Source organism: Anser cygnoides, chromosome 10, assembly GCF_040182565.1.
Source record: "Anser cygnoides isolate HZ-2024a breed goose chromosome 10, Taihu_goose_T2T_genome, whole genome shotgun sequence".
NCBI lineage: Eukaryota > Metazoa > Chordata > Aves > Anseriformes > Anatidae > Anser > Anser cygnoides.
Window position 1 is genome coordinate 23,120,054 of NC_089882.1, and position 16,955 is coordinate 23,137,008.

Below are 16,955 nucleotides of genomic sequence, written 5' to 3' on the forward strand. Positions count from 1 at the left end.
TCTAGGTTTTCCTTCCGTTTTATCACAGAGATGGGCTGTTTGGCACCAGGGTGGTTTTTCCCAGATGGTAAAAGCGTCTTACAGAATTTTTCACTTATGTGACGAATGACAGTAACCTGAAAGGTACATCATGAATTCGGGTCCAGCGCAGACTAGTGATCAGCCAGACCCACCTTTCTTCCCAGCTTTTCAGATAAGTTGATCACGTTGTGACCAGACACTGGAACTTCCTGCAGTCACTGAAAGAAGGGAAAAATGTATCTATAGTTAGGGGAATTGCTATTGAAGACATAACTAGGAGATAAAACCAAAGCGCAATAACATAACATAAGGAAAGCTATTGTATCTTTGAATGATGCGGTGCATGGGACGGCCCTGAGCTGACAGATACAACTTTTCCGCAATATTGAAGCAAGCTAGAACAGAGGCAGCAACAAATGTCCAATGAGGAGATCAAAGGTGCAGGAATCCTCCATTGCTTTTTAATAGGAAGTAGCTTGGGGGTGGCAGGGAGCCCAGAGTATTTCTCCCATCAGCTTTAAATCTTTTCTTGATCAATTGCAAAGCAGGAGCAGATTCCTTGTTGGGAAGAACATTGGTTCTCTGACTCAAAAATAGTGTGAGAACCCAAACAGCGATGGCATGACAGGGAAGAGAGCCAAAGCACGACAGCTTCTATAAACTTGGACATTTAATTTTCTTCTGTCTGCCGTGCATGTGTGGCCACGCTATCCATTAGGTAACGAGATTTATGATTTCAATAGCTCTAGCTTTGTTTCTTTCTGAACAATGGGACTCAATATTTGCTGGAAGAGTCTCTGCAGCGCTTGCCTAGCCTCCTACCTTTCACAAAGACCCTGCACAGAGTGGTAATGCTGGTAAGTGGCAAGCTGAAATGCATGGAAGTGTTCACTTATTTGCAGCTGCCTCCCTGAAACTGGCCACAGTCAGCTGTACTCACCAGCGATGAGATCCTGGCCATGCTGTTTTGAAACCAGTGCTATCAAGCGCTTGATTAAGGACAGGCAAAGTGAGAAATCCAAGCTGAGCTTTTGTCGGTTGACAACCTCTGCATCGTGCCTGTTGAGCTAACATGCAGCTGGAAACACAGCTTGGGCTGGCCCACGACCCATTCCTATTGGGCACCTAAATTAGCAGGCAGGGCAGGTTCCTGGCCACAGCAGGTCCGGCACAAGCCCCAAATAGTTGAAACATGGCATAGTGACAAATGGCAAGCACTCAAGAACCAAGCTGAGATACCAGAGGGATTAAAAAGTAGAAAAAAACTCTCAGAACTTGTGGTTCCATTTATTTTCTCTCATGTGATTCTTAGGGTAATCAGTTGCAGCAATGGTAACCATTCATAAAGCTTTATGGTCCAAACCTGCCAAACTTGTCAGAGGAGCAAGAAATATGTTCAAGATGAGCTGTGAAAAGCCATGGGGAACACTGGCAAAGCTAAAGAGAGGAAGGAAGGGAAGGGGCGGGAGGAGGGAGAATTCCTGAGCCCAGAGTGAGAGCTTTCAGCGTGGAACAACCGTGACAAGTTGTGCTTTGCCATCAGCTCGCAGCTTCACTGCACAAGGAGAGCGTGTGCGGCCGGCGCTGGGGAGCCGCTCTGTATTGCACTGCCACCTAGTGCTCTCTCTGCGGACCTTCTCCAAAATTAAAAGTGAGTGGCAAGCAATAGCAGTACATGCTCAAGCATACCGAGCATATCCCTTCTACATTTTTACCACTTAGTTACGAATGGAATTCTGTCACATGGAACTGCCAACCAGATACAAAACGTTTTAAAGGGTTTTAAAATGCTCGTTGCAGGAACATACCCTTAATCTGGAATTTAAGAGTTAATGAGAATGAAACAACTTTTTACAAGACTGTAGAAAACCCAGGAGAAGGAAAGAACTATTAGGACATCCTGTCTTTTCCCAGCAAGCTTCATTGAGCTTACTCACGGTTTTCCTTTTAAAATATTGCAGTGTTCTATAGCCAAGACGTCAAAACCAGCCACTGGCACTAAATTTAAACACTGACATTTGGACTTTATGTTCATTTTTGTTGTTGTTGTTATTGTTTTTGCTCTGTATTGGTATGTGGAAGAGAATTCTTGGAAAGATGGAAACAAGATTTATCTCCCATACTAGGTCCCTCCACCCCCATTCTCTTAGAGCACAGCTAATGGTATTTTACAGAACTGAGATTACAAAGAGACATTCCAGACAGTTAGCAATTCTTTAATTAACAGAGTACAAGGGGCTGAACTGGAAATTTGGCACTTACAGCACAAATGGCACATAGAAGAAAAACAGAGCAGATCTTCAATGGTGGCCAGGCTTGGTAGAGTATATGACTGAACAGGCACCTTCACCTTGGCCAGATCCTGCAGCCATATTGCATAAAATTTGTATCAGCAGACCAGTTTAAATCATCTGCCCAAATGTGTGCTTTGATATGCTGGGCACTGAGAATAAAAAACACAGCCATCAAAGGTCAAAGAACAAGCAATCCTGCCAAGTTTTCAACAGACAGGTGTCCTAGCTAGCGGGTCTCGCACTCTTACTTTTCCTCTACTCTCTTCAAGCTCACTTCTTCATGCTACTTACACCAGTTTTAGACTGTCCAGTATATTCTGCTACACGTAGTTTTATTTTGGGTCAGGAGCCCTAGCAGTCCATAACCACAAAAACACTGAATTTTTTTGTTCCTATGTTTTTAAGTAAATGTAGCACTACAGCAGACTTAAAACAGCATCTGCACTTACAATCATATTTTAGCTGTGTGCACTGAATGCAGCCTGAAGGAAGGACAAAAGTTGCAAAGCTGTTGCAGAGATGGCAGGCTCTGAATGAAAAAGGTAGAGCTGGGCACTGTGTTGTTATCGCAGTGATACCATGGGTGTGAACATTAAATTCTAAAACACTCAGGGACTGACCAACACATCACCTGTACCCATCTTGTGGCTCTCTGTGGCCCTATCCAGCTTTCCTGCCTGTCTGCCTAATTGCCCTTCTTTCTGTAGTCTCACGTGCCTTTTCCTAGCCCAATGGCTAATACATGTGCTAGCTGCTCCCTTTAAGATGGAGAAGGGCACACTGTGCAGTCTGTGCTACCAGACTGCAATAACTTGCCAGCTGCTTTTTTGGAATTGAGTTGTTCCTAGGCTTTATGCCAAAAAATGCCTGCTCACAGCAGCTCCAGCTGCTCCAAGTTGCTCCAACAGTCCATCCTCATCCATTGTTGCCGTTTTTTCCTTGCTGCATCTTTCGTATTCTTGAACCCCTCCCTCTCGTTCATCACGTTTTATCTGCCTCATGCTTACACTTTTCCCCACTTTCTCATTTCTCCTCCTGCCACCTCTCCTTCTCCTTATCCCCACAGAAATACTACAGTCTGTCTGCAGATAGGTATTTGGGACAGGAACAGTGGCTGCTTTTGCCTCTATGAAAGCAACATGCCTTCTGAAACAGCACTGCTGGGAACTGGCCTTCAGAGGAATGGGAATAGCAGCAGTGACAATTTTGCCACCTACAAATGACACAGAGACAGAATAAGAAATATTCATTGCCCCTTTGCTAGGGGATGCTATGTCAGGTTTCTCAGAAGAGTCCTGAGCTCCACAGGCAGGATGAAGCAGCAAAAGTGAGAGTCTCACCTGGCTCCTCTGGAAAGAGCCTTTCAGATGAAAATGAAGAGTCTAACCTGCCTCAGAAAGGGAATCAGAAAAGATCACGATAATGATGAAGATAATAAGAAACAAAGGTGAGGAGAGAAAGGCATGCATTCTTACCACCACTTCCACTACCCAAACAGCCTGAGACTAAATAGAAAGACAGAACACAAACATCATTTCTAGATCTCAGCCCTTGCCTGGGCTGTAATTCTAGTTCTGCTGTGCACTGTCAATAATAGAAGGGGGTTGTAAACATCGCCAAGATCCTAACTCTGTATTTTACTGAGTTGATGAAAGACACTTTAGCTGCTGCATGATGGAGCTCAGAAGAAATATTCTCAGCTATTCCACACCCTCATTGTTCCAATTAAAGGCTGAACAAGCTTTAAGCAAACGGTATTTGCAGAAAATAAACATTCAAATTGGAAATATATATATATATATCCCTTTGTTATTTAAAGGAAAGGAAATATACCCAGGCTTCATCCATGTAGCACCAAGGAGAAAAGGTAGAAAATCAAAAGATGCAAACTTTTTCTCTCTTTCTGTACTTTCTAGAATTGTTCCTAAAAAGAGCAGCTTAAGAAAATCTTGAACCCTAAAGCCAACTCCCAGGGATGCAAATTCAGGCATGTGGTTTCATTGGCAGCCCCTAGGAAGAAGTAATTCACAGATGGCTAGGAGGTGCCACGTCACCTGGCAAAGTCAACTTCTATTCCACCACCTCTGATGAATCGGCCAGCAGCATAACCAGGTGCCAGCCATGGTGAACTGCCCTGTAAAACAGCCAGCAGATCTTACGTGGTAAGGTGGCTTTGTTCCTCCCATCTTACTGTGTCTGACAACTGCACTCCATCCTGAATCTGCCCAGTTACCCCGATCGGATCTTCAGCTTAAAGCATTGGGAGTCAGGAAAGAAAGAGTAACCCCCAAATTTTTGCCAACAGACCTGAAGCACGACAAACCTCAGGCATGTCAGGCTGTAGTGGAGGGCAGCTAGCAGTGCTAAACCAGCCAGCAGTAGCTGCAGCTGACAGCATGCAGGTGACCTTCACTGCCGCCAGGTTCCTTGGCTCTGGCTGTGTAGTCACGCTTGTAGTCTGCTGTTCAACTCAAGTATTTGCACTAAGCAGCAAGCCTTGCCTCCCCTCCCTAAGCATGAAAAGCATGCATGGACTGGAGATAGCTGATCACTAGGAATTCTGTCTCTACGGAGAAAGACAAAACCACAAAGAATTTGCTTTTACAAAACCTAAATTTATTTTTGAGAGCTGTTACTAAATAACCACACAACTACCAGCTAAAATCAATTAATTCTTTCCTCATCTGAATAAGGCACAAGTTCAGGCTATTCTTTAGATACTTAAAAACCTCGTCCCAAAGCTGTCAATAGGCTAGGCTCATTGGTCTTCTCCCTGAGAGATGTCTGTCCTCTAAATAGAGAGATACTAATGCCCATCTCTAAGACTTCGATAATTGGCTGAATAAAGACTCATTGTTCATTTGGAGATAACAGGAAGCTAAAGTTCTGCTGCTGGATCAAATTCTTTACTCTTTATCCTTTAGTAAACCCTTGAGCTACATTAATTCGAATTCTAGAGTAGAAGTAATACAGGAAAATAAGACCAATAACATTTGAGATAAGTAGAAGCTGCCTGTTTACTTGATATAATTTAGAATAAGGATACAAACTGTCCTAGTTAGGAATAGTCTCATCACCACAAAGGGGAAAATATTTTTGATTATGAAATTGCCAAATTGAGCATTTAACTTTGCTTTCAGTTAGCATGCACCTGAATACTGGGATACTGTTTTAATCTGAAGTTGATGTTTAAAAAATAAATAAATAAAAAAGGAGCAATGTTTCAAGCAGAAGATAAAGGAGAAATTATCTTTTTAATGTCAATCAATAATGCAACAACAAGCACTGAAATAAACTTTCCTTCTCTCCCTAAACTTAAATGTGGGGGTTTGGAACTCCTCATGTGCATTACTGTTTGAAAAGCAGAAATAATCAGTTTGGAAAAATACAAAAAAAAATATTTACTTAGACTAATGGATTTTGCAAACACTAGCAAGAATTTATTTTAAAATAATCTGCTCTTTTAAAGTGTATGACCTCTTTAAAACTATACACTAAATCTTCAATTTTAAAGTTTCCCCTGCCTGTTGAGCATGTTACAGTATTTTAGCATAAAACATGTAACTCAGATGTCCACTTATTTATTGTCCATTTAAAAAAAAAAATCAGTTGCTTTAAAAATAAAGAAATTAAGTTGGTCAAAATTCCTGGAATAAGAAGAGAACTGTACAGGTACATTTTTGGCCTTCGCAGCTTGTCCTTCTATCCAGACACTTGATCCAGTGAAAAGCCATAGCATTTGTGGGTTCTGCCTACAAAAACATTTTCAGCTTAGTTAAACAACTCTGGACTCTTATTAAGCTGGTGGAAACCTGGGTGAGTGTATTTGTCACTTACTTAACCCCAGCTTAAATTCACTTAAACTAAATGTAGCTAACTCAAGTCTACTTATGTATTTATCCTTAATCAGTAGGTAGTGCATTTATATAACATATGCTAGATCACTGCATATACATATAGTATATATATGTGTGTATATATATATTTATATATATAATTCTAGTTAAATATCAGTATATGCATGCACATATATTAGGTTTTAATTACATTTATTTTTTTTCCAGCATAATGTAGAAATTAGCTTTCATTACACTGCTCCAATCTCTCCAACTTGTATTTTATTAGACTATTTCTGAATTAAATATCTACAACCAGATCCAGCATCAGGCTGGCTGATCAGGCCTCAGATTACCTTGGAGACCCCATGTACAGCATCCAAGGGAAGAAAGCCCACTGTGCAGCTGTGGTAGCTCCGTCCTGTGGAAATTTGCCTTTGCAAAGAGAAGCAGCAATCCCCATCCTTTACTGGGAAAGGCCAGCAAAGCTCTTGGAAAAAACACTAAGGAGTAAGATGAAGACATCTTGAGTAGTTTGTGTGAGAGTTTTTCCCAACAACCACTAATGAATGTTTGCTTGAAGCTTTTATATATAAATGCTAGCTGCTGTGCTAATTTTTAGCTCACAGAACAGATCTGTATAATTCTTCATTGTTTTAATTAAGTCCTTGGGCTGCAAAAATATTTACCTGGTGTTGTAGATCAATCTACATCATCAGCCTTTAAAAAAACACAAAAAAGTTAACATTTTTATGAAATTGTAACCTTTGTAAACACTTGTAACTGAATTTTACCATCCTATGTACCTGGGGATTTTCAGGCTTTCTTATCTTTTGGCATCTAAGTACTTCCAAAAATCTGCCCTGTTTCTCCTCTGAGAAGTTAGTAGCTTTTTTCAAGCCCTACTTGCAAAAAACAAGTGATCCTACTGAATTACTGCTTCTGTGGCAAGCAGGGGTGTTACATTAGCTGGTAGATTCCTTTTCCTAAAACTAAATACAGCAACATCTGCAGCCTGGAATGCAGCTAGTGTCCCACCCTCCCAACTCAGCGTAATTGACGTTCCCCTGCAGGCACTATTTCTTCTACACAGAAAACAAAGAAATTGATCTTTTTAACATACAGTCGTTTGCTACATGAGCTTTTAAGCTAAATATTCTCCTTCCCTTTCCCTATTTTCCTACTAAAGCATTTTGAGTCACACTGCTTTAGTATTTAACGATTCTAAACAGGTCTCTTCTTGTTCTTCTGTTGCTTGCATGCATGTGTATTGATGTTCCTTCCTTATATCGAACTGCAGATAAAGCTTCCATTATAGCTAATGTCAAGATACATGATAAGGCCAGGTGTCCTAGCAAACATGCTCTGCTAGTTAAATGCACACAATTCAACAAGCTTTTTCAACGTTTGAGTAGAAATTGTTATGCCACTCACAAATTATAAATGACTTGGATTAGCTGGTGTAATAAAACCAACTGCTACCAGGCATATTAATGATCAGCAGAACAGTTCTAAGAATCCTACCTGGGGAAAGTGAGATTTACACAGTAGCATAAAATCATATTTAATATGCCTGCAGGTCAGTATCAATTAATTGATCCAGGAATATCCTTCCATAAATATGGCAAACTTTAGCCTCACCCCTCAGACTTAAAACAAAGGGGGGTTGTTTGTTAATTCTAGTGGCTAAACGTTTTCTCACCATGTTTTGAAGAACATATGAGCAATTAATATGTCATTTCAGGAACATGTGTCACCACTACTACCAAAAGCATTAGTCTTACCATCACCACACTGGTGACAAATAATGTGTGACCCCTTCCTGTACTCGTACAAGTGTTTGCATGGCCATTCAGTGAAACAGATTAAACTGGTCTGATCCAGGCCAAAACCAATCCAGGAAAGACTCACAAAGAAGCACAGAGGATGATGCTACGCAAATATGAGCATAAAGAACTAATTTTCTAGTTCTGCAGCAAACAGTTTTAAGTTTCCAGTTTCTCTCAGGTAAAAGTATTTATTCATCCCCACACTGAAAACAGATTAGGAAGACTGACCAATTAATATGGTGCTTTCTAAAACAAAACTAAAATGAAACAAAAAAAACACAAGCAGAAAACATGATTCCTTTTCTCTTTTATTGATACTGCCAATGTGACTACCTTTACGCAGGCAGATTGCTTTCCTACATTAAACACTTTTTGTATTAATTTGGAAGTAACATTTTGCCCTCTATGTCTCCTAACGTTATCCAATTAACACACAGTTATACTTTTAAGAATCAGTTTCCACATTTTTCTCTTTAACATTTTTTTTTCCATATCTGTGTAAAGGTTACTTGGCAAGAATACATGCATAGGACATTAAATGGAGACCAATCCACCACTAAAAGGTAATGCACATAGAACATAATACAGTACTTCGACATCATTTCAAATAAATACCCACATACAAATGTAGTAATTTTAAATGCAACAATATTTCTTATGAATCAATACTGTAACAGAAGATGGAAATATTAAGTCCCCACATCTAGGAATAATAATGTTTGTGTTTTTTTCCAGCAAACAGAAATCTTTTCCCACTGTCAATATTATTTCAATTTGTACTTTTTTTGAGGAGTGGGAAGGCTCCCCCCCAGCAAGTACCAATTTAATCATTCATGTGAGCCTCAACAAACAGCACCGGAGAGGTAGGTACAGCTTGTTGATGCACTTCGGTTTCTGTTTCCTGAAATTACAATGATTAGATATAACATGCAAGAGAAGATATTAATGTTTTGTTGTTCACATTTGCAAACAATACTATGGTTAACTGCATCCACCACCATACAAAGCTAACATAACATCAATATTCCCAATACACTCTCTGTACTGTTACCACAAATGTGTTAATACATCTTGCTCATCTGTTCAACATAAGTCCATTTGGTTCCCAAAGTGTATTCAGGTTTGTTTATTTTTCCCCCCTCTATTCCCCTGAATTTGCAAGGATTTGCATGATGAAATATCATTGACTAACAGAATTTTTTACAATTCCTTGAATACATAATCTCTATTATAGTAAGACTACCCATTAAAAATGTGCGAAGGGGGAGTTCACTTTGCACTTATTGCTCCACATCTTGACTAAATTCCAAAACAGCCATTCCATTTCTTCGTGTGTAGACCTAGCTATTCTAAGATTCTCCCTTAAAATGATTAAAGGCACTACTGGCAATAATTAATGACAGAAAGGCGCTGATATGTAACACCCTATCATTGACAACTTTAGAATTTTTCTTTCTAAATGTACCATAATTTGGCACAATAAAAATGAAAAAGTAACAAAACAATTCCAATTTGGAATTTAACTGGTACAGTTGTATAAAATTCTGTTAATCAATAATACTTCAACTTCCTAAAACCCAGGAATTCTGGAATTTATAGGTAATACTACTTATTTAATATTTTTCAAGTGCCTATTACTGTTTTAACCAGAGCAAAGTCAAGTTTTCTTCTTGTTACATTGAACTATTCCTAAGAATAATAATACAATATGAAAAAAACCCCAGAATTTGAATACCCTGGATTTCTTAATGAACATGGCAGTCAAAAAAAAAAATCAGTAATTTAAACATATAAAGCTTAACATTTCATAATAAAAAAGCTGCTGAAGCACAGCACACACATAGTTTAGCAGAGCTCCTGTTTTTTTTTTTTGAAACTCTTTTCTAAACACATCTAGAGCCAAAAAAAAAATCTCTGCCACATGCTGATGTAGAAATCAACAGTCACAAGCTGAAGTTGGAGAGAAACTATAAGCACAAACCACTGCATTTATATAAACTCTTCTACATAAGGAATTAAAGAAGCTAAAGAAAAATATCAAAATATCAAAAGTGCACAGGTTTAAGAATCAGATAAAAAATGAGCATCTGCAATGAAATAAGAAATTCCCCCCATTGGAACATTTCTAGTAGATCATAAACTAATATGGTGATCGTTACATTTGAAGTAGGTTTCTTCAGCACTTGTAAGTTTTCTTACTGCAGCAGCACTTATAGGTAAAGCTTGTTTGTTTTATAGCTCGAGATATAAAAGGAAAGTTTCAGGTAGTATATAGGAAAAGGTGTTCTCAAAAGTTAGGATCAGGTCAGTGGTTTGCATTCTTTGTGCAATGGGCTACCACTTTTAACCATAATGGAAGAGGCTAAGAAATGCTGTTGCACTGTTGGAAAGGCCTTCTCCATGGACTATTCTACAGCTGAAAAATGGAAGAAAAACAAAGCATTAGAAAAAAAAATCAGTGTTTATTTCTCAAAGAACTGACAACTTAATACAACGTGCTGCAAAAGCTCCATAGCGGGTTAGTTGGTTGAGGGTATCTGTTAGCTTACTAGGGTTGAAGCAGCAAATTTAGCTCAAAGATGCTTTCCAAGCTGATGAAACAACGTTTTATGAGTTTAGCCTGGAAGCAATAGCTTTGCAGAAAGAAAGTTTCTTACAAGTACTGAATAAAAGCTATGCTGTTCAAGCACAAGTTAATAGCAATGAATGTGCAAGAAACATTTTCAGTGAAGCTTTAGGTTGTCCAGAAACATGCAGGTCCGTGTATCATGCAGGCCAATGCAAAGAGCAGTATCATTCAGAACAGCCTGCTTGCAGAGGTAGGTGACGGCTTAAGAAATTTTCCATGCTTTAGCCCAACCCATTGAAAGTGATATGAAAGACTTACAGCAAATGTTTTAAGAAATTGTTAATCAATAATTACAAGCCTCAATCTTAAATATAATCATCATCTAAAAATACAAACAGCAGGATCAAGTCACCTTACTACCATGGCTCATTTCTTTTTCATAACAGGTGCTAAAAGTTTAACCATAACCTTAACAATCAGCAGTAAGGGTTGTCTTTCATTTTTAATTTATAGATCCACAGAAATGAATGAAGGTAGAAATGATTACTAAGACCATTGTGCTAATAGCAAAATTGTTCATTCTTGGAACTGAAAAGTGTGAGCCAAGACCAATAGTAATAGTCACTGCCTTGATAACACTGAAATCTTTCTATAAAGGTCCAGTTAATTTGAAAAAGCCTAACAATGCATTCAATTAGTTTCTCAAATTTACTTTTTTTTCCATTAGTATTTAGTGAAAATACTGCCAGAGACACAGATGCGGTAAAAATGCATTAAAGCTCCCTATCATAGTGGAAGCAAAATTGTAACTGTTTCTACTGGAGCAAGGAAAGTTAGCACTCAAATGCCTGCTCTTACAAAGTATTTTTAAATTACACTTAATGCAGGAATGAGAAGAATAAAGGCCTTTTGGAAGATTGTGCAGCAAAAAAGAGAAAGCAGGATTGAAAATTGTTAAAAGATGTCTTGCTTCTAAAAATATCAAACCTGCTACTTAGCAATATTAAAGCTCAAATTCAGGAGAATTCAATGTTTTCTTAAAAAGTAATAACAGATGCACAGAGCCTATTTTCTAAGGCCAGAATTACTATTTATTTAAACTTCAAGCAGTGTTGTTTGAGCAACATACTAGACTTAAATCACTTGGGTTTTTTCCCCCCTCTCAATATCGTCAAATGCAATTCTGGCATTTGACTGAGGCATCCTCATGTTTCTCAGCTTTGTAGCAAGGTTTCCACAATTCCATTTGAAGTCTCATTGTAGGATTTCCTAAGTCTTTTTTTCCTTCCCCCACTTCCAATATCTGGGAAGCTAAAATCCCGAGTGGTTTCCCCTCTCTGGGAAAACAAGCTGTGCTCCTTATTACCTTATATTAGTATTGTGATATCTCCTGACTACTTATAGGCAGAGAGGCAATGCACAGGAAGCAAGCTGCTGATCATCTATAAGAAATGGTAGTGAGATGAGGCAGTACCACACCAGGAATATTAGAACGGCTTTATAAAACATCACTATCAAGCAGACAACTGTGCAGTCTCGCATTGCTTTTAAGTAATACTATAGGCATACAAAATTATCTGAAAGAGTACAAAATGAACAGGGCTTTACATTAAAATAAAGTTTGAGGCTAGGCACTTTAAAACTGTTTTACATGGAAAAAAAAAAAGTGTGCCTTGTTGTGCTCCACAAATTTTCCACAATTTTAGAAACAACTTTTTCAATCTTTTTGCTCTTATATAGGCACCAATTACGAAGTACACTTTTATATTTTCAAACATATTGAAATTAAGTGGCTAAAAAGGCCTCTTAAAAGTTCAATAGCAGACAAAGGTTTGTTTGCCTTAAAGAATATTATGCATACTAAGCTACTTCATAAATATTAATTAGTGGATGATCTGCTCAATTTCCTGTGCCTATAATGTAGAGCCCTGTGAAACGTGTTCTTGCATAATGAATGCAGTATCTTCTGTGTATTTAAAAAAATGATCAGAGCTCTGAAATACTACCCTGTTTAGATTGATACTGAAAGCTGAGAAAATTTGTTTTGTGACTGATAATACTAGACCATAGTCACATTAATTCTACACAGATAAGTTGTGTGGCTACAGTAATATATAAAACAGATTCTTTCCGAAGTGTTATGCTGCAAGGAGCAACAGGACACCACAAAGATCCTTTCAAAACATTATGTTTTTCCACAGCATAACTTCTTCAAGTAGAACTGTCTACCAGGTAGGCTCCCAATTCTCAAAATTTACGTTTTATACCAGATAGGGGTAAATATTGCATATTTTTAATATAAATGTGCCAGTTTCTTCTGGTTAACCCTCTGAAGCGAGGGAAGCAGTGTGTAAATAACGTAACCTACCATATTTTTTCCAGCTTTTATGGCCTGTAAAAGCTTTAGTATGTTGGTAAGTGGTGATATGACAGCAAGTTCTTAGTATCTGCCATAACAGGCAAATTAATTTTGGTTCCAGTTTCAAAATGTTCTGAATTTTCAAGACATACTTCTAATCTTTACACTTGCTTTTTACCACATGTGCTTTTCACCACTACTTAAGCCACACTAGCAAGGGAAGTTTTCTGTTTGCTTCTGTCTGTGAAAGCATTTATTGAAGTCTGCTGCAACCCTGGAGAAAGGTTCACATTTGTGCTACACAAACTACAATTAGTAACCAGAGTATATCAGGTGTACTCTTAACACTTACCATAAACAGCAAAACTCATACATGTTAATTGTGGAAAAAGCTAATTCCTTTCCACTATTAACTTGTTAATACCATCCCCGTACTTATGAATTACAGTTAAGACCACCATAATACAATTTGTATTACCTGGTTTAACAACTTACTAGTACAAGCCAACTCACTGCGACATTAGATGGTGGGGATTTACGCTGACAGTTACAGCATAAAATAAGATGCATAATATGATTTTTCTACACACCTCTTCTAGTCACAATAGATTTTATATTTTTCACTACAAAACACCTGGTTATTCAGGACAGATCCTTCAGACCTGTCTCCACAGGACCGAATATGACTTACACTAGGGTTACTGCTCTTGGCTTTGGAAGCAGATTTTGTGCGCACCCTTTTGGACTGCTCGTGGTCTAGCTCCAAATGCTCCAGACGCTGGGTCAGTGCCAGTTTCTGCTGGATAGCCATCCGAAGCAAGGAGTTCAGAGTCTTCTTCTCATCTTCAGCTGCTGCAAGCTGACGCTGCATTTCATCCAGCTGTGTGACATATTCGTCACATCTGCAACAAAATATATCAATTTTTAGCAATCCTGTTTCCATCTATAAAACATGAATCCCTTGTGTCCGGCAGGTATTAGTAAAGTCCGAAAATTTTGCAGTTGTTTGCATACACTCTGTTATTCAGTGTGTATGAATAACATAGAGGATATACAGGAACTTCAGCCAACCTGTACAAAGTCACAATTACTCTGTGGGGACCTTACAGTCCCACACTCAGCACTTACAATTAATAGCATCCCTGGATAATGAAAGTATGGAATCTGGTATAAACTACTCCTGTCTAAAGATGAGTAAGATGTCCTACAGCTAACCTTCCTGATGCAGAGAATAGACAATGAAGTCAAATTACTTCTGTCTCAAATTATGCAGAGCCTGCAGCAGCTCTAAGCTTGAGGCTGCAAAGAGTCAGAGAGGGGAACAGTCGGGTCGGAGTGCTGTAAAATGGCCATTACTGAGATGGCGATTCATACCAAGTGAAGAGTACCTGAATTTCATAGGTTGTTACGTTACGCAGGGAGTCCAATAACAAATTTCCAGTGTAGACTGAACAGCATTGTTATAATTGTACTTGAATCTACTCTGATTCCTGATGAAAAAAATAGTGCTTTATTACTGCTTTCTCTACAGCAAGTGGCTTTCATAGTAGTTTTCAACATCAAAATCAGTTTTGACATAATTAAACAAAGGAACTGGGTGTTACTAGAAACCCTGCAGGGAAGCCAAATGTACGCCTGCAAGTTGTTTCATCTACAGTCATTGTCATTGAGCTTGGAAGCTACTTAACTTGCACAGTGCATCGTGAACAATTTAAAGAATGCATGTCTTTACACACAGATGCATATTTATCGCACATAGGAGACCGGTTACAAATATGAATATTCATCTTTCTACCCATAGGTACCAGCTGGAATTTACAATGGCCACATCCGTAAAACACAACTTCTTCATAAAAGCCAAAATATCTGCAGAGAAGTTCCTTCTAATGAAATAATGGAAAAGCCCCTGAGTTTAAGGGACATTTACCATTGTTAAGTAATATAAAGATGACCAGAAAAAAAAGAACACACTGAAGAAAACCACGCTGGCATGCAGGTTCATCAGCTGCGCTTATACAATGATGTCCCCTATTCTGTTCTCCCTGACTTCAAATAGCAGAATTAGGGCTATATCCCCAACTCTATTTGCTTGGGAAGAGAACAAGGGAAAGGAAAAGAACAGAACTTTATCTTGCAATACAAATTCACACCACCACCCCTGAATCCTATCACTTGCTATTTTCTCTGCATAGTTAGACGGACTTTATGAGGCAAAACCAATCCGTACACCTCAGTGAGTGGAAGCAGAAAGGAAGACAGATTGGCACAGCCCTAGGAGGTCTGAGAAGAGGAAAATAATTTTTGCAGGCATAACAATCCTTTCTCCCCTCCTATGGAAGGTGGTTTCTGCTCCTCTGACTTCCACCAGAGAAGTGCTATCAAAGCCAGCAAGGCACGAGTGGCACATTTCTTCACCCCCAATGCTGCATTGAGAAAAAAAAAATATGGTGGAAAATAAAACAGTTGCAGTAAAGCAGAGTAGGGACTTGCCACATGGTCTTGTGAATGTCCCTTAATCCTCTTCTCTAACCATTTCTGGTATTACCCGAACGTCTCCTGATCAGTCAATTGTGCCAAACCGGATAGCAGGGACAAACGCTCGTCAGAGCCTAGAAGGCAGTAGTCTGCACGTGAGCTCAGCTATAAATAAAACCACGAATTTGACTCCAAATTCAAATGACTGTAGCAGTCGTTACCTCATCAAGCTTTCTGTAGAACAAAGGTTTATAACATCAACAGACTGTCGTTAGAAAATGAAGCATTCAGTATTTTGAATACCTGAATTCACTTTTTCCATACAACTCTGTGAAGGGAGTTTTTCCTTCCTATCCAGCAAAAATGAAGTGTTATCAGTAGCATGCATGCAGCTGCAATTGTTACTGTACCTGAATCTCTTCTGTACATGTGAGGGGATTTGGGAGAGGCAGGAATGCTAACTACCATGACTGCAGGCTGTCATGCACCCTGAACCTGTTTTCCTGATCTTTTAAGTCAAATTAAACGATACAGCCTCAACACCAAATGTTATCCTCGTGCAGGTGTGGCTGCCCATGGTCAGAGGGACCACACACAACGCAAAACACAGCAATAGTTCCCTTAACAAAACTGGCGAAGATTGAAACATTTGCTGAAGTGGATGCAGACACTGTGTGCCCAGGTGAAGTGGGATGTGCCCTACTTTCCTCCCTCCCGTTGTTCACTGACGCCCAGTTTAATTTTCTCAACCCAAAAGTTGGCCTCCCTAAGCACCATAACACGACATGGCTTTAACACTGCTTTAGCTTAATGCAAAGCTAGCAGCAGAAGCCACAGCAGCACAATGTGCTACATGGTATGTGTAGCAACATTTTTGTTCCTTTTCATGATCTCATTTGCTCATGCGCTGAGCTACTTCCCAGCTGCATACTCAATGTAAAATAATTAGAAGGTCAGAACACAAAGTGTCTTTGTTTTAAAAACACCTTTGAAAAAAATAATTGAGCTTTCATGCTTTAAAGAAGAATATGAAATTAGCACATGCCTGTCGTGCATTTACACGTTCACATTTTTAAGTGGATATTGAACAGAATGCTTTGATGTTGCCAATTTCCTTAGTACAGGTAATTAACAGCAACAGACAAAGAGCTGAAGGAAACATCAACTAGATTTTTAAAAACAACGCCAACTAAAACAAACATCTACACAGAGGAAATAAATATTCTGGATGTTAGATATTATGATGAGAAATAAAAACTAAATCCCCCAAAACTATCTGAAGCCAAATTATCATTGAAAATTTGAGTTGTCTCATTTTCAAAAGCTGCATACCACTCCTTCTGACAAGTGCCAGTTGTGCCTTATTTCTACAGATTATTTTATTTAAACTTTAGCACGTACTAAATTTGGTACCTTTGATAGCTAAATTCACTACTGAATCAAGATTTCTTCTGCAAGTAAGTGATGGAACCAATCACGCCTAGATATAATTATACTACTTTCCTCTCCTCTGCAATTAGTATGAGAACTGTAAGACAATTTCCAGGAAAGCAAGAACACAAGACAGAGCCA

The 16,955-nt window shown here is 38.8% G+C and overlaps 1 protein-coding gene across 7 annotated transcripts in view; it reads right to left on the minus strand.

The window, feature by feature from the left end:
• Positions 1-8,275: 8,275 nt before the first annotated feature.
• Positions 8,276-16,955, minus strand: part of BICD2 (BICD cargo adaptor 2) — an 88,038-nt gene continuing 79,358 nt past the window's right edge. The window contains exons 7-9 of one of the 7 annotated variants that reach the window (XM_048061403.2): positions 13,645-13,810; positions 11,916-11,991; positions 8,276-10,396 (exon numbers count right to left, since the gene is read on the minus strand). In XM_048061403.2, coding sequence (XP_047917360.2) covers positions 11,944-11,991; positions 13,645-13,810 — 214 coding nt within the window. In that variant the 3' untranslated portion in view covers positions 8,276-10,396; positions 11,916-11,943. Of the gene's footprint in view, positions 13,811-16,955 lie in introns of all 7 variants that reach the window. The other 6 variants (XM_013187715.3, XM_013187717.3, XM_013187714.3 and 3 more) reach the window with 6 other exon arrangements.